This window comes from Syngnathus leptorhynchus, chromosome 3, assembly GCF_054491065.1.
Source record: "Syngnathus leptorhynchus isolate UIUO chromosome 3, UIUO_Slep, whole genome shotgun sequence".
Lineage (NCBI taxonomy): Eukaryota > Metazoa > Chordata > Actinopteri > Syngnathiformes > Syngnathidae > Syngnathus > Syngnathus leptorhynchus.
Window position 1 is genome coordinate 5,509,678 of NC_141197.1, and position 24,221 is coordinate 5,533,898.

Genomic DNA, 24,221 nt, shown 5'->3' on the forward strand with positions numbered 1-24,221 from the left:
CTCGAGCAAATATTTGAGTAGGGTGATGCAATGCTGTTGCACACTGACCAATGAGATTTTACTAGTGATTTAAAAAAAAAAATGAAGCGAACACAATCTTGAGAGTTTAACTCTAAATTGAGCAAATGGGACAGACAGCAGTTGGAAATAATCTGCCAAGGAATGATTTTTCAACTCAGCTGGCAACAGACCATTGTCCTCATCTTTTGCTTATCGCAGAATAGTTTTAGTAACGTGATGCTCTGTGGTCAGATTGAACCTCACTGATCTGACTATGAGCTGAATATCATGGCTACCACTCCCTATGGACAAGCCTGGGTATACCAGGGATTGAACAGGTGATCTTTGTTTATTGCCGTCACGGCTGCCTTCTCAACGTTTATGAAAGCTCGGGCTATGAATGATCCGTGCAAGAATACCAAATGATTCGACTGTGTCAAGTGATTTAGCTGTTTGTGATGCATCCTGACTTGGGTGATAAAAGGACTGCAGTGTTGGAGTTGATGCCTGAACAATAGTACTAATTCGCGGCAGGAACTGAGCCAAAGATGGAACACCACTGTCTCTGCCTTGTAGACGTCGCCGATGATTCCCCAAGCTAAGAAGTTCTCCATGTCTGACAGAGATGTAGATGCTGTATCCATCTGGCATGATTTGCTCCCTGAAAGTGCAGTCATCTCTGCTGTAGATGTGCTGTAACGTAAGTAATCAGTAAACTTTATTTATATAGCACTTTTCACAGACCAAGTTTACAAAGTGCTTCACATGAAAAAAAAAAATAGATGATTCTAAAATAAAATATATTAAGACAATCAAATACAAGCTAGAATGTTTACTCAAAAAGCTAAGTCTCAAGTCGCTTTTTAAAAACATCCACAGATGCACGTAAACGGCCATAAACAGATTTAACTCGTCTCCAGGATTGCTTTTTCTGATTTTGTCTTCCTTGACCACAACAATGTTTTTCAAATAATGTAATCAAGAAGTGACCGGCGCATAAATTAATGACTTCTTGTCACTTGTATTTAGATCTTGTACTTTATATTAGCAATGTAAGGTCAAAACTTTTAGCTACGTTCAGATTTTTATGAGCTTAATTTGTCTTAAAGTACCAATTAAGGTAATAAACCGACAAATCATACAATGTCATCACAAAAAAAGCAAATCAATGGCATGCATCTCACGAGGATTTGTTAATGTGTTATAAGCGAGAATCTCAGAGGATCCAGAGGACTTTTAGCCCAAAAAATAACATACTACCAATTCTCACTGTGCCATCACGCAATACTAGATCCATCTGCACAAAATAAACAAAATAATAAAACTTGTTTTACAGCAAAAAATTATAAAAATATCACAAATCAGTTGACATGTATAACACACACACACACACATACATACATAAATACATACATACTGTACACACTGTAAATACATACGTACGTACATACATACATACATACATACATACATACATACATACATACGTACATACATACATACGTACATGCGTACATGCGTGCATGCTTACATACAAAAAACACAGACAAAAGAAAACAGGAAGTCATGGGACAGAATGGGTAAGGGTTGGGGGGTGATATGAATGTGTGGTGTGGGTGTGGTGTGAGCGTGTGTTGGAATTTTATTGCAAGCATAAGGTAAAAGATAAGTAAGTACACAAATATATAAAAATAAATTAAACAAATAATAACCAACAATAGCAGAATAAATGACAATGAAGAGAGGGAGAGAAGAAAGCATGGGGAGGGACGGTACACTTTACAATATGGTGTCGTTCTCGGTAATGATAACAATAGCAATAAGAGTACAATGTATAATACATACATTATTTATATTTTTTAATGATACTAGTAAGAATGGTATATCCTAAATATAGTCATAAGTTCAGTTCAGGCAACCGTGAGGGTAAGACGCATTTTTTTGTTCTCAAGGTTATGTCAAAAAGTGAGACATAGCGGCATACAAACATCCATCCATCCATCCATCCATCCATCCATCCATCCATCCATCCATCCATCCATCCATCCATCCATCCATCCATCTTCTTCCGCTTATCCGAGGTTAGGTTGCGGGGGCAGCAGCTTTAGGAGGGATTCCCAGACTTCCCCTCTCCCCAGCCACTTCATCCAGCTCATCCCGGGGATCCCAAGGCGTTCCCAGGCCAGCCGAGAGACATAGTCTCTCCAGCGCGTCCTGGGTCGTCCACGGAGTCTCCTACCGGTGGGACATGCCCGGAACACCTCCCCAGGGAGGCGTCCAGGAGACATCCTGATGAGATGCCCGAGCCACCTCATCTGGCTCCTCTCAACGTGGAGGAGCAGCGGCTCTACTCCGAGTCTCTCCCGGATGACCGAGCTTCTCACCCTATCTCTAAGGGAGAACCCGGACACCCTGCGGAGGAAACTCATTTCGGCCGCTTGTATCCTGGATCTCGTTTTTTCGGTCACGACCCATAGCTCGTGACCATAGGTGAGGATAGGAGCATAGATCGACCGGTAAATCGAGAGCTTTGCCTTTTGGCTCAGCTTCTCTTCACCACAACGGACCGGTACAGAGTCCGCATAACTGCAGACGCTGCACCGATCCGCCTGTCGATCTCGCGCTCCATCCTGCCCTCACTCGTGAACAAGACCCCAAGATACTTGAACTCCTCCACTTGGGGCAGGATCTCATCCCCGATCCAGAGAGGGCATTCCATCCTTTTTCGACCGAGGACCATGGACTCGGATTTGGAGGCACTGACCCTCATCCCGACCGCTTCACACTCGACTGCAAAACGCTCCAGTGAGAGCTGGAGATCACGGCCTGAAGAAGCCAATAGCAGCACGTCATCTGCAAAAAGCAGAGATGCGATGCTGAGGTCCCCAAACCGAACCCCCTCAACGCCTCGGCTGCACCTACAAATTCTGTCCATAAAAATTATTAACAGAATCGGTGACAAAGGGCAGCCTTGGCGGAGTCCAACCCTCACTGGGAACGAATCCGACTTACTGCCGGAAATGCGGACCAAACTCTGGCATCGGTGATACAGGGACCGAACCGCCCTTATCAGTTGGGTTGGCACCCCGTACTGCCAAAACACCCTCCACAGAACCTCCCGAGGGACACGGTCGAACGCCTTCTCCAAGTCCACAAAACACATGTGGACTGGTTGGGCGAACTCCCATGCACCCTCGAGGATCCTGCCGAGGGTATAGATCTGGTCCACTGTTTCACGGCCAGGACAAAAGCCACACTACTAGTCCTGAATCCGAGGTTCGACCTTCCGACGGACCCTCCTCTCCAGCACCCCTGAATAGACCTTACCAGGAAGGGTGAGGAGTGTGATTCCCCTGTAATTGGAACACACCCTCCGGTCCCCTTTCTTAAAGAGGGGAACCACCACCCCAGTCTGCCAATCCAGAGGCACCGTCCCCGATGTCCACGCAATGCTGTAGAGGCGTGTCAGCCATGACAGCCCCACAACATCCAGAGCCTTTAAGAACTCCGGGCGGATCTCATCCACCCCTGGGGCCCTGCTACCGAGGAGTTTTTTAACTACCTCAGTGACTTCGACCCCAGAGATTGGAGAGTCCGCCTCAGAGTCTCCAGGCCCTGCTTCCACAATGGAAGGCGTGTTGGTGGAATTGAGGAGGTCTTCGAAGTATTCTTCCCACCGACTCACGACATCCCGAGTCGAGGTCAGCAGCATACCATCTTCACTGTAAACAGTGTTTACTGTGCACTGCTTCCCCCTCCTGAGACGCCGGATGGTGGACCAGAATTTCCTCGAAGCCGTCCGGAAGTCATTCTCCATGGCCTCGCCAAACTCCTCCCACGCCCGGGTTTTTGCCTCAGCAACCGCCGAAGCCGCGTTCCGCTTGGCCATCTGGTACAAACACACAGACATGCAAAATACAAATTACTTAACATAAAATAGCTTTACTTGTACATGGGAGGAGCAGAAGAAAGATTTTCTTTTTTATTAATTTTTGAGCAATGGGGCCAAAAAAGGATCAGGGAATGTCTGATGTTTTGAAAGAAATCAAAAATCATTTTAGAACTCTGGGGAAAAAAATCAGCAGAAAACTCTGAACACGCTTCAAGAGACTGGAAGGGAGATTAAAAACATTAAGAAGAGTATGATGGAAATGGAGATTCCATTTATTAGATTAGAAACCAAGTTGGAAGAAATTGGATTTCTCAAAGTTGAGAATGCCAAGAAAGACCGGTAGTGGGAAAAATGTTATACATTATCATTAGATTCCACGGGTTTAATGGAAGATGTTTGCTGTATGGCAGTTTGACCTTGTGTCCAGGGAGTTTCCAACCGATATAGAATGTTAAGAGAACAATGGTGTTTTTCATGGTACAGGATGCATATGGCTGGAGCCATGAGTCGTTAAGCAAGAACATCCTGGGTTTGAACAATGACATCGTTGAGAGGTCTAAACCGCTCGCCTTAAGTAAGAACATCCTTGGTTTTCTGCAATCATGAGCTTAACTGACTGCTGTGAACATAGAGAAGCTATACATTTGTGTAAACTCCACCCATTGTATTTACTCAATAAAAAGCAGCCAGCCTGTAGAAGGGTGCGGTTTTCGAGCAACACTTGCTGTGTGTTTGATTCCCGTCCTTTTGCAAAAGCTGGTGGCCATTGAAGACAACTCTCTGATTCTGTGAAATAATTAGGAATGCAACTTACAACGGGTCCGACGTCAGCATATGCGGCGCATACGCGGCATTGTTTACATAAAGCACGATTGATGGATTTCATGAATTGGAGTGACACAGATGGTTTGATAAACGTGTTATTTATGTCATACTTACTTGAATAACTCTGAATGTTACGTCAGGCCCGTTCTCAGCTCCTCGTTTGTGTATATGTCACGTTAGCATACCGTATCGTTTAGCCTGTTGTTGCTGGTTCATGTCTGTTTTTGGTGTTGGATTTTGACAAATAAATTTGCCCCAAAAGTGCGACTTATACTCCGGTGCAACTCATATATGTTTTTTTTCACTTGATTGTGCATTTTATGGCTGGTGCGACTTATAGTCCGAAAATTACGGTATTTTGACATTTGAGACAGTCCAAATCAGTTTTTTGTTGTTGGGTTTTTCTCCATCTATGACTATGAAAACAAATGGCACATGCACTCTACAAAAATTCTATTTTGAAGCGAAGACAAAATAATCTTGGGGGCAGAGGACTGTTGATATTTGAACACTTGCTATCAGTTAACAGCTATCTCTTGTATTATGTCTACAATACAGGGTGGTGCCTGAACTGCTGATGTGTGCAAATGTTATGAAATTCTTAAAGACCGTCGTCAAATCCTGATACCGAAATACATAAACAATATTGTGGAATGTTGAATAATACATAAATTAAAGGGAGTTGCATTCTTGTCGGCGCACCAGGAGCAGATCTCCTTGTGGCAGGAACAGGCAGTTCCCCACTGTATCATAAGCTATGAAACTCCTAAACTGGGTCATTGAAATTGACCAGACTATCTCCATTCTCCACTTGAGTCTTTTTTTTTTTTTTGTAGTGATGTGAGGTGGATATGATTAAATAGACGGCGGGTGTTGCCAGATGAATGTCTTTGATGAATCCTGTCTGGTCTTGATGTATTATATGGGATATTATGTTTTCTAGTCTATATGCTAATATTGCTTAAAATATTTACATCGGCATTGATAATTGGGTGATCATTCGACAAAAGGGTTGCATCTTTATTAGGTTTAGGGAGAAGTGAATTCAGGTCTGTATTCATATGCATTGGAAACTTTGATGTTTGTTTTATTTCTGTTATTACTTGCACGGATAACAGACAGTGTGGACCAGAAGTGTTCATAAAACTCCACAGGAAAGCCATCTCTACCAGGTGCTTTATTGTTGGGCATTTTGTGGAGGGCTGAATGTTGTTCTTTTTCGATTATTGGCATGTCAAGAGTGGCAATTTGTTCTTTGTTAAGACCAGGGAGATGATTATTTAAGAATTGCATTATGTTGTCTGGATTAGGATCTATTAAGTATAATTTGCTGTAATAATTTTGGAAAATTTTGTTTATTTATTTTGGTACATTAGTTGGCTTCCTTGTTGAGTCCTTACTGGTGACAATAGTTGATTTCTCTTTATTTCTTTTAATTTGATTGACCAGATATTTACCAGAATTGTTGCCATGAAAAGTTCCGATTAGACATAGTCAGACTTGCCTCCACACATAGTTTGGACTCTGGTACAAGCCCTCTCGAGAGGGGCTGGACTCTCTTCCACTCTGGAGTTGTCCACGATGAGAGGTGTCGAGCAGGTGTTGGCATACTTATTGCCCCCCGGCTAGGGCGCCTGCACATTGGGGTTTTCCCCGGTGAGCAAGAGGGTAGCCTCCCTCTGCCTTCGGGTGGGGGGACGGGTCTTGACTGTTGTTTGTGTCTATGCACCGAACGGCAGCTCAAAGTACCCACCCTTTTTGAAGTCCCTGGAGGAAGTGCTGGAGAGCGCTCCTTCTCTGGACTCCATCGTTCTACTGGGTGACTTCAATGCTCACGTGGGCAATGACAGTGAGACCTGGAAGGGCGTGATTGGGAGGAACGGCCCCCCCGATCTGAACCCGAGCAGTGTTCTATTGTTGGACTTCTGTGGTCGACACAAATTTTTTATAATGAACACCATGTTCAAGCATAAGGGTATCTATGTGTGCACTTGGCACCAGGACACCCTAGGCCGCAGTTCGTTGATTGACTTTGTAGTCGTGTCATCGGATTTGCAGCCGCATGTTTTGGACACTCGGATGAAGAGAGGGGCGGAGCTGTCAACTGATCACCACCTGGTGGTGGGTTGGCTCCAATGGTGGGGGAAGATGCCGGTCCGACCTGGCAGACCCAAACGCTCTGTGAGGGTCTGCTGGGAACGTCTGGCAGAATCCCCTGTCAGGAAGAGCTTCAATTCCCACCTCCGGCAGAGCTTTTCCCACGTCCCGGGGGAGGCGGGGGACATTGAGTCCGAGTGGACCATGTTCCACGCCTCTATTGTTGAGACAGCCGACCGGAGCTGTGGCCGTAAGGTTGTTGGTGCCTGTCGTGGCGGCAATCCCCGTACCCGCTGGTGGACACCGGCGGTAAGGTATGCTGTCAAGCTGAAGAAGGAGTCCTATCGGGCTGTTTTGGCCTGCGGGACTCCGGAGGCAGCTGACGAGTACCGGATGGCCAAGCGGAACGCGGCTTCGGCGGTTGCTGAGGCAAAAACCCGGGCGTGGGAGGAGTTTGGCGAGGCCATGGGGAATGACTTCCGGACGGCTTCAAGGAAATTTTGGTCCACCATCCGGCGTCTCAGTAGGGGGAAGCAGTGCACGGTCAACACCTTTTACAGTGGAGATGGTGTGCTGCTGACCTCGACTCGGGACGTCGTGAGTCGGTGGGGGGAATACTTTGAAGACCTCAATTCAACCGACATGCCTTCCATTGTGGAAGCAGGGCCTGGAGACTCTGAGGCGGACTCTCCAATCTCGGAGGTCTTAAGTCACTGAAGTAGTTAAAATACTCCTCGGTGGCAGGGCCCCGGGGTTGGATGAGATCCGCCCGGAGTTCTTAAAGGCTCTGGATGTTGTGGGGCTGTCATGGCTGACACGCCTCCACAGCATTGCGTGGACATCCGGGATGGTGCCTCTGGATTGGCAGACTGGGGTGGTGGTTCCCCTCTTTAAGAAGGGGGACCGGAGGGTGTGTTCCAATTACATAGAATCACACTCCTCAGCCTCCCTGGTAAGGTCTATTCAGGGGTGCTGGAGAGGTGGATCCGTCGGGAGGTCGAGCCTCGGATTCAGGAGTAGCAGTGTGGCTTTTGCCCTGGCAGTGAAACAGTGGACCAGATCTATACCCTCGGCAGGATCCTCAAGGGTGCATGGGAGTTTGCCCAACCAGTCCACATGTGTTTTGTGGACTTGGAGAAGGCGTTCGACCGTGTCCCTCGGGAGGTTCTGTGGAGGGTGCTTCGGGAGTACGGGGTGCCGAGCCAACTGATAAGGGCGGTTCGGTCCCTGTATCATCGATGCCAGAGTTTCGGTCCGCATTTCCGGATTCGTTCCCAGTGAGGGTTGGACTCCGCCAAGGCTGCCCTTTGTCACCAATTCTGTTCATAATTTTTATGTACAGAATTTCTAGGCGCAGCCGAGGTGTTGAGGGGGTCCGGTTTGGGGACCTCAGCATCGCGTCACTGTTTTTTGCAGATGACGTGGTGATGTTGGCTTCTTCGGGCCATGATCTCCAGTTCTCACTGGAGCGGTTCGCAGCCGAGTGTGGTGGTCGGGATGAGGATCAGCACCTCCAAATCTGAGTCCATGGTACTCAGTCGGAATAGGGTGGAATGCCCTCTCCGGATCGGGGATGATATCCTGCCCCAAGTGGAGGAGTTCAAGTATCTTGGGGTCTTGTTCACGAGCGAGGGCAGGATGGAGCGTGAGATCGACAGGTGGATCGGTGCAGCGTCAGCTTTGATGCGCACTCTATACCGGTCCGTCGTGGTGAAGAAAGAGCTGAGTTAAAGTCAAAACTCTCAATTTACCGGTCGATCTACGTTCCTCCCCTCACCGATGGTCACGAGCTATGGGTCGTGACTGAAAGAACAAGATCCCGGATACAAGCAGCCGAAATGAGTTTCCTCCGCAGGATTTCCGGGCTCTCTCCTAGAGATAGGGTGAGAAGCTCGGTCATCCGGGAGACACTCGGAGTAGAGTCGCTGCTCCTCCATGTTGAGAGGAGCCAGATGAGGTGGCTCGGACATCTCACCAGGATGCCTCCTGGACGCCTCCCTGGGGAGGTGTTCCAGGCATGTCCCACCGGCAGGGGACCCCGTGGACGGGATGAGGGTCAGCACCTCCAAATCCGAGTCCATGGACCTCGGTCGGAAAAGGGTGGAATGCCCTCTCCGGATCAGGAATGAGATCCTGCCCCAAGTGGAGGAGTTCAAGTATCTTGGGGTCTTGTTCACGAGTGAGGGCAGGATGGAGCGCAAAATCGACAGGCGGATCGGTGCAGTGTCTGCAGTAATGCAAACTCTGTACCAGTCTGTCGTGGTGAAGAGAGAGCTGAGCCAAATGGCAAAGCTCTCGATTTACCGGTCAATCTACGCTCCTACCCTCACCTACGGTCACAAGCTATGGGTCGTGACCGAAAGAACGAGATCCAGGATACAAGCGGCCGAAATGAGTTTCCTCCGCAGGGTGTCTGGGCTCTCCCATAGAGATAGGGTGAGAAGTTCGGTCACCCGGGAGAGACTGGGGGTACAGCCGCTGCTCCTCCACATTGAGAGGAGCCAGATGAGGTGGCTCGGGCATCTCATCAGGATGCCTCCTGGACGCCTCCCTGGGGAGGTGTTCCGGGCATGTCCCACCGGTAGGAGACCCCGGGGACGACCCAGGACGCGCTGGAGAGACTATGTCTCTCGGCTGGCCTGGGAACGCCTTGAGATCCCCCGGGATGAGCTGGATGAGGTGGCTGGGGAGAGGGAAGTCTGGGAGTCCCTCCTAAAGCTGCTGCCCCCGCGACCCGACCCCGGATAAGCAGAAGAAGATGGATGGATGGATGGATGTTGCCATGATGGAAGTGTCAGGGTCCGGGAGGTTTTCTCTCTTATTCACAGGGAGCAGCCGTGAGCAGAGAGGCGGATGACCCACAGGTGTGGCTGATCAGGCTCATTAGGGGAAGGCTTTTAAGGAACGTGCTGCCAGCAGCTTGTCGCCTGAGTGTCTGCCTATGTCAGGGTTCGACAACCCAAAATGTTCAAAGAGCTATATTGGCCCCCCCTCCAAAAAAAAAAAAAAACCAAAAAACATACCTGTCTGAAGCCGCAAAAATCTAAAAGCCTTTTATAATGCAACATAGACTGTCAATACATAAGTTGTATTCCTACCATTAAAATAATGTCAAGAAAATAGTGGTATCAATTTGATCATTTCTTCTTGCGGGCCATTAGAGTTAACGTACCTGCATAGCAGAGCTGTCTGTTCTATATCGGTCATGTCACACGACTCATCCATCACAGGCAATTGAGAAAGCTGGAGCTGAATTGATGTCCTTGATCTGCTGATCGGTGATATTGTTTGTGCGGAGAGGCATGTCTTTAATTTTCTGAATGATCGGTTTTGTTTTTGAAGTCCGAAAATAGGCAGTCTGATATTTTAATGATTGAATCCGTCATGAACTCGCCATCGGTGAATGGTTTTTTGCGCTTTATTATCTCCCAGGCTGCAACTAAACCTGCAGCAGTAGTAGAGTTTGGAGATGCAATCCACTTATTGAAACTGTTTTTTCATTCTTCAAATTACACCTTTCCTCTCAGTTACAACAGGGTGATCGGCAGCAAATTTAGCATGCTTTAGCTGAAAATGTTGCTCCAAATTCCTCTTCTTGTTAGTCGACAACTTCTCATTGCAAATCAAACATGCAGGAAATGGTTCAGCATTGGCAATGAAAGCAGAAAGTTCAGTCCATTCTTTCTTAAAGCCTCTGTTCTCATCAGCAATCTTTCTCTTTTTGCCTTTTGAATCCATGGCCCATCACTCACACACCTGTTTGTTTACAACTCATCTGTGCTGTGTCGCAGGCTATGACGCAATTTTGCTATTTGGCGTCATTCTTAAATTCTGTATTTTTAGTATATTTACAACTACATTCATTTTTAAAGCATTAGAATTATTGTGTCATGATAACCATCTAAAAACCATATTTAAAAAACCACCAACAACAAAAAGAACCTTATTATTTTCACGCATTTTTGCAAGAACTCCAAGGACCCACTAGGGCCGTGCTAAAGAGCCACATGCGGCTCCGGAGCCGCAGGTTGCCGACCCCTGGCTTATGTGATCTCCTCTACGGCTGTGCCTCTAGCAATTATCAAGTCAATCCTACTCATCTACGCTGCTTCTCCTGAGTCTCTGCTCTAGGATCCCCCTCCACGGACCTCCGACCGGCTCCACTCCGTTCAGACCAAACTGCTCATGCTCCACCATCACAGTTCCAATTCCATACCACTGGCTCGGACCCTCCAACGCTATTGCTACCTCACTCCTTCAATAAAGACGCCACATCGATCTGGGACTCCCGAGTTGGTTTCTGCATGTGGGTCAAACAAATCGCTAAAACCATGAGTCTACAGATTAGGAACTGGGTTTTTTTGTTCATAATTTGGTGTAGTTGGGGTTTATATTGTCTAGATTATTTAAGAGTGGCTTCTGATGTGTTGTTGGCATAGATTATTTCCATTTATTTTTTTTCTCTCTAAATAATCTTAAATTTATTTTTCCTTCTTGTGTTTATGGGTAGAAAATGAAATAACCTTACCTCTTACTATTGCCTTTTCTGTTTCCCAAACTAATGATGCTGATGACTCTGCAGAGTCATTTCTTTCTAGGAAGGATGTCCACTCCTTTTTTTCAGATAACTATAGAATTCCGGATCTTTTAAAAGAGATGTGTTAAAGGTTAGGAAGCGTCCATATACATAAGCGTTAGTGGGAAGCAGTCACTAATGGTTATTGGGAGGTTTTGTGTCTACGATATTTGGTATTATTTAATTACTGACCAAAAAAGTAAGACCGATGGAAAGGTGAGTAAAATGTATATTCTCTGGTGATGAGGTGTTGTTGCCTCCAACCATCGCCAAGACCAAAATCACTCATGAACGGGTTTATTATTTTTCTGGTGATTCTTGATTTATTGATCTATCCAATGACGGGCTGATTACTGTCTTAAAGTCCCCTCCAATGATTACAGGGCAGTTAGTGAGATTAGATATGGAAGCAAAAGTTCTTAAAAACAAGGGGGTCATCGGGGTTTAGGCCACAAAGGTTGCCAATTGTAAGTGGTTTGTGGTCAATTTAAACATTTATGATTACATAACGTCCTTCAGAGTCTGAAATTGTTGTATTGAGAACAAACTGTACCTTTTTATTAATCAGGATGCATACACGTCTTTGCCTTTAGTTATAAGATGAAGAAAAGGAAAGAGTAGATTCATTTGTTTTTAAACTATCCTTCTTTGGCTGTGAAAGATGAGTGTCTTGTAATTGAGAAACATCAGCCTGTAGTTTATCGATATAGTTCAGGACCTTCATTTTTTTTTTTGTCTGGGAGCCAATCCCACAAACATTCCAGGCTACCAGTGTGAGCTGCATAGTATGTAACCTTTAGGGGTTCTTGTTGTATGCAAATTGTTGTTTCTATGGCAGTGTTTGTATTTATATGTGTTTGTGTCAAAGTGTGTGCAACAATACAGTACAATAAATGACAAATGTCAATGGACAAAGTTGAACAAACAAAGATACAAAGAAGAAACACAAAGAATCAGTAATAAATAGTCATATAAATAGTGCTGTTCTTTCAGTTCTTCGACATCTGTTTATCTTGGCTGCATCTCTCTATTCAGAGGCCAAGGTTGTTTTAGCTGGCACTTTTCATTCATGTTTTTTGCTCTGTAAACATATCCTATCCTTTACCAAACTGGACAAAGGTTGATGAACCAAATGCCTTTTTGAAATGAATGAGTAGACATCTTGTGTTGTCTGAATACAGAAGTTGACACTTTTGCGAGATGCAAAGAAAGGTAAATGGTGCGCAGCAGTCACTCAGAGCACATTTGTTCTCTGCAATCCCAATTTGTAAATCCCGACCTGTACTTTTTGATCACATTGAATGTTTGATTCTCTAAATGTTGACATTTTTAGAGCAATGCTGCTTAGTGTACCGCCTTAGCAATGTAAAGATGCAGTTGACTCCAAATGAGACTGCACCTGAGACTGATTTATCACAGGGCATATATAAACAAACAACCATTCACGCTCACATTCACACCTAAGAGAAATTAACCATCTTCAATAAACATTCCTTAGAATGCGAGATAAATATCATCTGCCGTTTGATTGTCTGTCTTAAAAGTAGATAATCCAATATACTTGAATTCCAGTATACTTGTTTACATGGGGCGGCTTGGTGGCGCACTGAGTAGCACGTCCTCCTCACAGTTAGGAGGGTGCGGGTTTGATTCGACCTCCGGCCCTCCCTGTGTGGAGTTTGCATGTTCTCCCCGTGTCCGCGTGGGTTTTCTCCGGGCACTCCGGTTTCTTCCCACATCCCAAAAACATGCTTGGTAGGCCGATTGAAGACTCTAAATTGTCCCTAGGTATGAGTGCGAGTGCGGATGCTTGTTCGTCTCTGTGTGCCCTGCGATTGGCTGGCAACCGGATCAGGGTGTACCCCGCCTACTGCCCGATGACGGCTGGGATAGGCTCCAGCACGCCCGCGACCCCCGTGGGGACAAAGCGGTTCAGAAAATGGATGGATGGATGGATGGATGGATGGATGGATGGATGGATGGATGGATGGATGGATGGATGGATGGATGGATGGATGGATGGATGGATGGATGGATGGATGGATGGATGGATGGATGGATGGATTGTTTACATGGACCCCTTTGACTTCCATCTATTTTCAGTACCACTTGTCCTCGTTCGGCTAATGGTTTGGCTGAGGTTTATCTGAGCTGACTTACTTTGAGTGAGAGGTGCGGTACAACCTGTACTTGACAGCAGTCGATTGTAGTGTAAATATAGACAGACGACCATTCACATTCAAACATATAGACAGTTTAGGCATTCTAGCAAGACAGACTATCTGAAAAAAAGCAAGCCGGGGCAGAACCTGCAAACATGCAGGATACATGCAAAAGCCAAAGGTAGGATTACAATTGTGAGGCAGATTTGGGAGCCACTTTCTCCATTTTGATTAAGTACACAACATGTAACGAGGCTGGAGTACTTTCCATAACATCTGTTAAAAACTCTATTTTTCTTTTTTGGTTTTGACACTCGTAATAATGTAATATAATGTGAAATATTGTGGCTGGACATTTGTAATTTTTGCTCAGTTTCAGAATGTTTTACCTTGATTTTGTCTTGAATGTTAATCAATAGAAAGAGAAGATAAAAAGCAAATAAATACCCCATAAAGCCATTTGAAAAAAAACTCAACCCACATAGCCTGCATGGATCAAATTGTTATAAACAACACTCAAAACAAAATTGGAATGTCATTTAAATTATACCATTAATTGTGTTCCGAGGATAGATACAAAATATTTATCCAAAGTGCTGCATGTACCTCGCATGTGATACAATTTAGGAAGTTTTTGATCTCATCTAGAAGCATTTTGAAACACACAGGATTACTTACTGATGAGTACAACCTTCCATCAACATCCATGCAAAGAAACTGAGCCGTTTCAATGCCTCTGATGACAATACAGCCTGGACCCACAGGGCGCATCTCCATCAGGCCTTTTATTCACATTCGATAAATACAGCACAAACAGCAATATTATTGGCAAACACTGCATTTTGCCCTGTCAAGTCATGTACTCATCATTACATTACTTACTGTACAGAGTTTGATCTGCAGAACCGAGAATTTGTCCATCTTCATGAATCACAAGATGTACTCCTGCCCTGGCAGCATACAGGTGCCTAAAGCGAACTGTCTCGCTCCAGCTGTTGTGTGAGTGGGATTCCAGGTTTGAAAGTGGTATATAAACAAATGCTACCACAGCAAATACATGAACAACTAATATATTAAATTTATGTACCAGAAGCATGATTCTTAAAGATCCCTGGTCCTATTCCGCTTTTGCTATTATTCTTGTTTGACAGTATAAAGCACTCTATTTCCTAGCTAGCCTTTTAAATGCGGTTCTTATCAGTTACTGATAACCTTCTCCCCCAAATCCAGTTCCAGGAAATATTCCAACACACCCCTTCACAACGTCCAACTAAATTGTTGTTTTCATTGGCCTCAGAGAAGCCCAACTACTATAATAATGAAATAAGACATGAACTGAATTCCTCAATTAATCAAAACACAGAGAAAAATAAATAAATATTAATTCATTTCAGGTTGCTGAACTCAGCTCTGTAGTGCTGTAAGTGATTACAACATACTGAGTGTTTAATTGTTTAGCATTAATCAAAGTCAAGGTCTGCTTTATTGTCGATTTCTTCACATGTTAAGACACACAGAGATCAAAATTACGTTTCCCACCGTCCCACGGTGACTAGACACATTACACAACACATACAAGCAAATAGCACAAAGAGTAAAGACGAATAGACAAGAGCGATGAATAAGTAATAAGTAGTAAACAAGAATGTAGATTTATGATTTACTCATAGTAGGTTTTAAATAACGTGTATGCATATATATGCCTAAATATAGTTATCCAATAGATCGACTGCAGTTTCACATTAGATTGCTGGTTTGAGATATACTTTAATTTATTATTGTTTTTTATTATTATTATTTTAATAAACATTTATGTCATAACTTGTCTGGTGTTTTATTCCTTGTTTTTATATTTGCCAAACAAAAAATAAAAATCAGACATTTGGTTAAATGCTTTGTATGACAATATGTATACGCGTTTTATGTTGTTATATAAGTTGCTGTCCCCAAAATTAACAAATGTCGGCATAACGTTTTTTTTCAACCTTTTATTCAAACACTAACACATTCGATACACTAACACCATCAACTACAAGCAAACAAATCCAAAATTAAAACATCAAAGTCGGCATAGCGGCAATGCTGTCTGTCACTCATTCGTGAATCTTTGCGAACAACTAATCAACAGCGAGTGACAGATGGAGGAGGGACTTTACGAATCAGTGACGTCATTTCCCGTTCACAAACGAGTCAGTGACGCAACTTTGCGTTCACGACCAGGTGAGAGACTGTTTCCAACGGTTCAGCGTGTAGGTGTTGTATTATAGAAAGAAATGTGTTAATTACCCGAGCCTGATGACTGAGCTATACTTAAAGACCAAGTGTGAAGGAATTTTAGAAAATGTCAAATGTGATCTTTTCATGTCACAGTAATTAAACGATACAAAAAATAAAGCATGAAAATATCTCAGTGGTATATTCAATAAAGTACCGTAATTTTCGGACTACAAGTTGCGTTTTTTTTCCATAGTTTGGGGGGGGCGACTTATACTCAAGAGCGACTTGTATGTGAATTCTTTCACAAATTTTCAAAATTCAAAAATCCGCGATGTAGTAAGGGATTACTGTCATTTAAACTGCAAGTGACGTCACCGGCACCGTGCGGCGGTTGTTTACATAAAGGACAAAGGATTCGATCACGGGATGATGAAGATGACGAAGGGCTCCACGTTTGAAGGATTTAATGATTTGGAGTGACACAAGGTTTGAAAAACCTATTTATGTGATAGTTATTTGATATATTTTATTTCGTGTTGGCAAACTTGTATATGTTTTTATCGTTACAGTTCAGTAGTTGTTGGCTCTTTGAACTCTTGTTAAATAAAGAGCCGTTTACCAAACCCACGTCTTTCCTGGTACTTTTTTAACGCTACAATATAGTTATATACTAGAACTGTGCAGCGCACACGCGGCGTTGTTGACATAAAACGACGAGGAATTTGATCGATGGATTTAATGATTTGGAGTGACACAGATGGTTTGATAATATTGTTGTTATATAAACCCACGTCTTTCCTGGTACTTTGTTAACGCTACAATATAGTTATATACTAGATTTGTGCGGCTTTGTTGACAAAGGACGAGGAATTTGATGGATAGATTTAATGATTTGGAGTGACACAGATGGTTTGATAATATTGTTGTTATATAAACCCATGTCTTTCCTGGTACTTTGTTAACTCTACATTATAGTTATATACTAAATCTCTGCGGCGCACGCGCGGCGTTGTTGATATAAAGGACGAGGAATTTGATCGATGGATTTAATGATTTGGAGTGACACAGATGGTTTGATAATGTTGTTATATAAACCCACGTCTTTCCTGGTACTTTGTTAAGGCTACAACATAGTTAGGAATTTGATCGATGGATTTAATGATTTGGAGTGAGACACGGATGTTTGATTATATTGTTGTAATATGATAGTTATTTGAAATATACTTTATCGTTATATGGGTCTGTGGAATAATTAGAAATGCAATTTACAACGAGTCCGATGTCAGTGGGCGCGGCGCATATGCGGCGCATATGGGGCATTGTTTACATCAAGAACGATCGATGGATTTAATGAATTGGAGTGACACATCTGGTTTGATAAACGTGTTATTTATGTAATACTTATTTGAATAACTCTGAATGTTACGTCAGGCCCGTTCTCAGCTCCTCGTTTGTGTGTATGTCACGTTAGCATACCGTATCGTTTAGCCTGTTGTTGCTGGTTCATGTCTGTTCTTGTTGTTGGATTTTGACAAATAAATTTGCCCCAAAACTGCGACTTATACTCCGGTGCGACTTTTATATATTTTTTTACTTTATTGTGCATTTTATGGCTGTTGCGACTTATACTCCGGAGCGACTTATAGTCCGAATATTACGGTAGTCATTTTCCCGAAGTGAGATCTTGGTGAGTGACAAACCTGTCAGTGTGCCTTCATTTAAAGCTCAACATGGAAATTGTACAAAGCCAGTCAGAAATTGATTCAAAGCCATATATCAAACTTTTTCATTGCGTCTAAGAACCTGCGTGGGTTGCATTAAAAAACTAACTAGTATGCATAAAATAGTTCCACCTTTTAGCATTACTCAAATTATGTTTGCCAAATTTACTTTAGAGAAGATACAACAATACAACAGAACACATAAAACATTGGCAATAATAACAACACCACCAGTTTGCGCTCCATCCCTGATGAGCCTGGCCTTTTGGCTTCACTGGACAAGAGACTGGAAAAGGTACAGCTTGTCTGCAATAAAGGTACAGCTTATCTTGGGGTCAGACAAGTTGGACTGAGTTGTGTACTTAGAGTGTTTGACGCCCCTGCCCCTAAACCTTTTGTTATTGTATTAACAATGGTTGAGGATGGCAGGTGGCATGATTCCATCACCTTTTGGCAAGATGTTTTACAAAAACTTGAAAAATAGAAAAAAAAAATGGTTGAAATATAAAAAAGAATCACCGGTGCAGAACAAGGTAAAGTGTGCTGGAAATAGCCACAGATGGCTTGAATTCTAACACTGGTATGGCAACACTCTAAACAAAGTTGGACTCTGTGTTTTTACAATACAATACCTTCACATGCAGTCAATGGTCGGGTTAAGATAAAAATTTCAATTTCTGAAACATTCGGAATAACCTGTTTACAGGACAATTAATAACTTGCTGAGGCATGGTCATTGTGACGAAAATTGATGTCATTCACACTGTTAATTTCCACGTCAATACAACACATTAAATTCATATGACTCACCACAGGAATAAAGCAGTGACATTTTTCTCCTCCCTCCAAAACTGTGGCTTTATTGGTGCATGTTTTACTTCAGCAACACGTACTTAAGTTGGAACGATGCAGGGAAATTTCCTAGCTCCGCCATGATTGTTTTGTTCTGCTTGTGTATCTCCAGCAAATTGCATGCTTGATGCATGGACTTTCTGTACACATTGCCTTTTTCTCCGTAGAGACGAAAAGTAATATCAAAACACCGCAGAGAAACTAATATATTCAAATTAGACTCGCTATGGTAAAGGTCTTGACTTTGTATATAACAAACACCAACATTCCTTGCGCATTTCCAAGCGCCGCCATTATTTATTTAGGTATGGTGCTGTTGTGAGTGGCAGCCTCTCAGCAGTGTTCTCTGTTTTCCATTTTATTTCCTTCTTTTCTCCTATCTTTCTATTTGTCCATTCGGCAATGCCGGTGCCTTCTACCGCACCTAGGCGTGCGCAGATCGGTTTGGATCGTATATTTATTTCCATGGAAACCGGGATGGCTGCGCACATTGGTCGGGACCGGCGTGACTCAATGACAACCATCCTGCTCATCTGACCGGGTCCGGCTCCCGCACCTTCGACTCGCAGCCGCGACCCCTGTGAGAGGTCCGCTCCCTCGTGCTCGTCCGAATCAATGACCTTCACCGTGCCTGCCCCTTAGTGACCATCTGCCCAGGACGCTGCTCACACGTTTGCCTGTTTTGTGATGTCTTAACAATTCACGACCACGGTCCATTGGGCACCGTTGAACTTGACTGCCCTTACACCTGTTTATGGACCCCGAGAAGGCTTTTTTTGTGTTTTTGGGGTGTTCTTATGGTATTGAGGGGGGGCTGGTTGGCGGGACCATTTACAATATTTAGGCCTCTCACCAGCTGGCCTGCTGCCCTTTGTTCTTGTCTTGTTGCTTTGCTTTAACCTTTCGCACTTATTGGCTTTATTTGTGGCGCCGTTGCGTGTGGCAGCCTTTTATAGGAGCCTATTGAGTTGCGCTCATGTCATCTTTGTCTTTATATACCCACTCTGTGGTATGAATGCTGCTGGGAACCTTGTTTGGTGGCCGATCCAAACCAGACAATAATGGAGGTGCAGAGGATCGACTGGATGATGGCAGTATAGAAGGTCTCCAGCAGCTCCTGTGGCAAGTTGAACTTCCTGAGCTGTCTCAGAAAGTACAGCCTCTGCTGGGCCTTCTTCCGGGCAGAGTATTAGTATTAGTGATGTGAATTCCAGTTCTTTTAGGTGAACTGAATTTTTAGACTCAGTTCACTCGAAAGATTCGTTCAAACGAATCGTTCAACGAATCATTGTCCCTCCGACCCCCACACACACAGACTGATCTTTTTTTTTTAACAACATCCCGTACACCTCAAACAATACAACTACCCCCCCCCCCCCCCCCCCGAATTATTATTTGTAATAATACCGTAATTTTCGGATTATAAATCGCTCCGGAGTATAAATCGCACCAGCCATAAAATGCACAATAAAGTAAAAAAACATATAAAGGCGCACCGGAGTATAAGTCGTACTTTTGGGGCACATTTATTTGTCAAAATCCAACACCAAGAACAGACATGAACCAGCAACAACAAGCTAAACAATACGGTATGCTAACATGACGTATACACAAACGAGGAGCTGAGAACGGGCCTGACGTAACATTCAGAATTATTCAAGTAAGTATGACATAAATAACACGTTTATCAAACCATCTGTGTCACTCCAATTCATTAAACCCATCGATCGTCCTTTATGTAAACAATGCCGCGTATGCGCCGCATATGCGCCGCGCCCCTGATGTCGGATTCGTTGTAAATTGCATTTCTAATTATTCCACAGACCCATATAATAATATATAAAGTATATTTCAAATAACTATCATATTACAACAATATTATCAAACCATCCGTGTCTCACTCCAAATCAAGTCAAGTCAAGTCAAGATTATTTGTATAGCCCTAAATCACAAGCAGAAATCATTAAATCATTAAATCCATCGATCAAATTCCTCGTCCTTTACGTCAACAACACCGCGTGTGCGCCGCACAGATCAAATGTGAAACTGCAGTCGATATATTGGATAACAATATTTAGGCATATAAGTGCATACACGTTATCTAAAACCTACTATGAGTAAATCGTAAATCTACATTCTGGTTTACTACTCTTGTCTATTCGTCTTTACTCTTTGTGATATTTGCTTGTATGTGTTGTGTACTGTGTCTAGTCACCGTGGGACGGTGGGAAACGTAATTTTGATCTCTTTGTGTGTCTTAACGTGAAGAAATTGACACTAAAGCAGACTTTGACTTTTGACATAGTTCGAGGACATAGGAGTCGAAACACGTTCACTGACTGATCCGTTGATGAACAAAAAGGCAGTTCACCCATTGACTTTTTTGTGAACGGGAAAGTCAGGATTCGTTCCCTCCCTAATCCGTTCTCACGATGAACAGCAAATGCGAATCACTCTCACTGATTTGTTCACTCACAGATTCGTTCCTTGGTGAACGGGAAATGCAATTCACGACTCGTTCGTGAACGGGAAGTTACGTCAATGACTTGTAAAGTCCCTCCTCCATCTAACGCTCGCTGGCGCTGCTGATTGGTCTTCATGAGTGAGTGAGTGAGTGAGTGAGTGAGTGAGTGAGTGAGTGAGTGAGTGAGTGAGTGAGTGAGTGAGTGAGTGAGTGACAGACAGCATTGCTGCTATGCCATTGCCAGCCGACACACGTTATGCCGACATTGATGTTTTAATTTTGTATTTGTTGGCTTGTAGTTGATGGTGGTAATATACCTAATGTGTTTGTGTTTGAATAAAAGGTTGAAAAAAAACCCCGTTATGCCGACATTTGTTATTTTGCGGGGCACCAACTCGTATAACAACGTAAAACACATATACACTTTGTCATATAAAGCAGTTAACCAAATGTCAGATTTTTATGTTTTGATTGGCGAAGATAAAAACAAGGAATAAAACATCAGACAAGTTATCACATAAATGTTTGATATAATAATAATAATAATAATAATAATAATAATAAAAGTACAACTCAAAACAGCAATCTAATGTGAAACTGCACTCGCTATATTGGATAACAATATTTAGGCATATATATGCATACACGGTTTTTAAAACCTACTATAATTAAATCGTAAATCTACATTCTTGCTTACATAGTTAACGCTTGGAGACGCAACACGTTCACTGACTGATCCGTTGATGCACGGGAAGGCAGTTCAGCCATTGATTCGTTCGCGAACAGGAAAGTAAGAATTTGTTCCCTCACTGATCCGTTCTCACAATGAACTATAAATGCAAATCACTCACTCACAGATTCCTTTGTTGGTGAACGGGAAATGCAATTCACGACTCTTTTGTGAACGGGAAGTTAAGTCATTTTCTTCTTCGTTTCGTTTTGCGACGAGGTGGCACCAGCTTCAATGGGCATTACCGACACCTACTGGTTGAAGTCATATGAACTGAAAAAAGAACGAATCACTTTCGGAAGTGATTTGTTCACTCTCGTTCACTGAAAAGAATCATTCTTTTGAACGAATTGTTCACTCACGAGCCAACACTACACTGTATCCCACATCAGAATACCGTATTTTCCGGACCAAAAGGCGCACCAGATTATAAGGTGCACCTTCAATGAACGGCCCATTTTAAAACTTTGTCCATATATAAGGCGCACCGGATTTGAAGGCGCATAAAATAGAAGCTATACTGCAACAAACTGCGGTTGACTAGGGTTGCGATATGCATCCACTAGCCAATAACCTCTGTAAACAATCGTGTTTCTCAAACTATCCTATAAAATGATCAGAACTGACTGAAGTTTGATCTAACACCTTGGTCCTGCTTACCTATGTTTCCCTTCCATATCGATCCATAAATTTACTTGAAACATTAACAGAGCAGCCGATTTTGACATGAAATAGCCTCGTGCGTATAGCAGCTATCACTATAGCATTAGCCACCCGCAAACTGTCAACAAACGCGTTTCTCAAACGAGGGCTTAAAAATGATCAGAAGTGACTGAAGTTCGATCTAACACCTTGGTACTGCTTGATTCCGTTCCGTATCGATCCGTAAATCTACTCGAAACATTAACAGAGCAGCCCATTTTGACATGAAATAGCCTCGTGCGTATAGCAGCTATCACTATAGCATTAGCCACCCGCAAACTCCCATGAGCCTCAGCTTGCAGACAGACTCCCATGAGCCTCAGCAAAGTGTAAACAATTGCGTTTCTCAAACAAGGGCTTAAAAAATGATCAGAACTGACTAAAGTTCGATCTAACACCTTGGTACTGCTTACCTATGTTTCCCTTCCATATCGATCAGTAAATTTACTCGAAACATTAAGAGAGCAGCCTATTTTTACACAAAATAGCCTCACGGGTACAACAGCTATTAAGTGACGACCCCTGACCACGGTTGCCATAATGCTGGTAAGCGATGCGACCTTGTGATTTACTAGTTGTACTAAAACATACTGAAAATTTTGGCAGAGCACTGTGTACAACCAGTATGGATCAACAAATTCAAAAATTGATCCATATATATAAGGCGCACCGGACGATAAGGCGCACTGTCGGCTTTTGAGAAAATTTTAGGTTTTTAGGTGCGCCGGAAAGTACAGTACTCGTCAGATGACGGCGAATCATTCGACCTGTGGCACAAAGCACATACAACATGTATGACCAGTGACATGCGGTGAGGTTCATGACTGGGGAAGCACTGACGTCCACCCCCGATAAAATTTGTCCGACACCTGTGTTACAAAAATGGTTGGGGAACGCTGCTCTAGAGTAGCTTATTCATTATTTAATTATAATTGAAATCCCATATCATCAGTCTTCACACATAAAACCACTCAACAAAGCACATGGAATCCAAAATTTGTTTTCGATCGTGCATACAGTTCCGTTTGAAAAGACATGCTCCGAAGTCTCGATGTCCGAATCAAACCTTTTAACTTCGGAGTTGGTCTTCCTTCCTGATGACCTCCTGCCTCAACCGAAAATCCATAGTTGAAAATCGTTTAGATATGTAATCCTCCATTGTAAAACGAAATGTAAAAATGAAAGAAGAAAAACGAGTGTAAAACGAAATAAATGGACGACTGCCTCAGTTGTTCACTGTAAATTTGAACTGGAGATCACTTATTCTACAGGGGGGCGCATGAAGCATCCCGGGATTACTAGCACCCCCTGCCATAAGGCTGGAGAACTTTTTTTTTTGTTTCCTCCGTAAGGTCTCTTTTCAAAGCCGCTTTGTTCATCTAAAGAAACACGACGTTACAGACAGATGACAAAAAACACTAGATATTTTATACATCAGCTTAACTACGGAAATTAGTTAATATAGCCACAGTGTTTGAACACTTAAACAGAAACATAGAGACAGACAATAGTTCAGTCTAACTGCATAGCCTGTCAGCATATAGCCGTGTGATTACACAATCCTCAGAGGAGGCAAGGCAGGAAGTTGGCGAGCGAATCGTCTTCGGTTTTAAAATAACTATAAAAATTCTGCGATTTTGGTTCAAAATGATACAAAACTATTGAAATTAAAAGGAAAATGACTATAATAAAACAATATAATTAGTTTTTTCCCCTCTCCCCTTTTTCATGTATTTACAAAAAACATTTTAAAAAAACACTGTAAATATTTATAAAAGTGTGTGTATTTCTCATTCACAACATGTTGGGAGTGTTTTGAATGCGGAAAATAGCTCCCTAAGGTCAACTGGACGGTCAGAGCGGCAATTTCCTCCGGCTTCCAGCTGGCTTGATGCCAGTCTGTGAATTATAAAAAAATATTACAACAAACCGACTGACCGACCGAAACCCACTACTATTAGGAATTATTCACGCTGTGGTACC

At 43.1% G+C, this 24,221-nt stretch overlaps 1 protein-coding gene across 3 annotated transcripts in view; it reads right to left on the reverse strand.

Annotated features, from left to right (window-relative positions):
- Positions 1-696: 696 nt before the first annotated feature.
- The window catches only part of fgf19 (fibroblast growth factor 19), a 45,373-nt gene continuing 21,848 nt past the window's right edge, over positions 697-24,221 (reverse strand). The window contains exons 1-4 of one of the 3 annotated variants that reach the window (XR_015065730.1): positions 21,662-21,756; positions 14,435-14,544; positions 14,231-14,334; positions 697-3,889 (exon numbers count right to left, since the gene is read on the reverse strand). Coding sequence is in view for 1 of the 3 variants with exons in the window: in XM_085908284.1 (XP_085764410.1) it covers positions 3,260-3,889; positions 14,231-14,334; positions 14,435-14,544 (844 nt within the window). In the remaining 2 variants the exon portion in view is untranslated. Of the gene's footprint in view, positions 3,890-14,230; positions 14,335-14,434; positions 14,545-21,657; positions 21,757-24,221 lie in introns of those variants that run through there. The other 2 variants (XR_015065731.1, XM_085908284.1) reach the window with 2 other exon arrangements.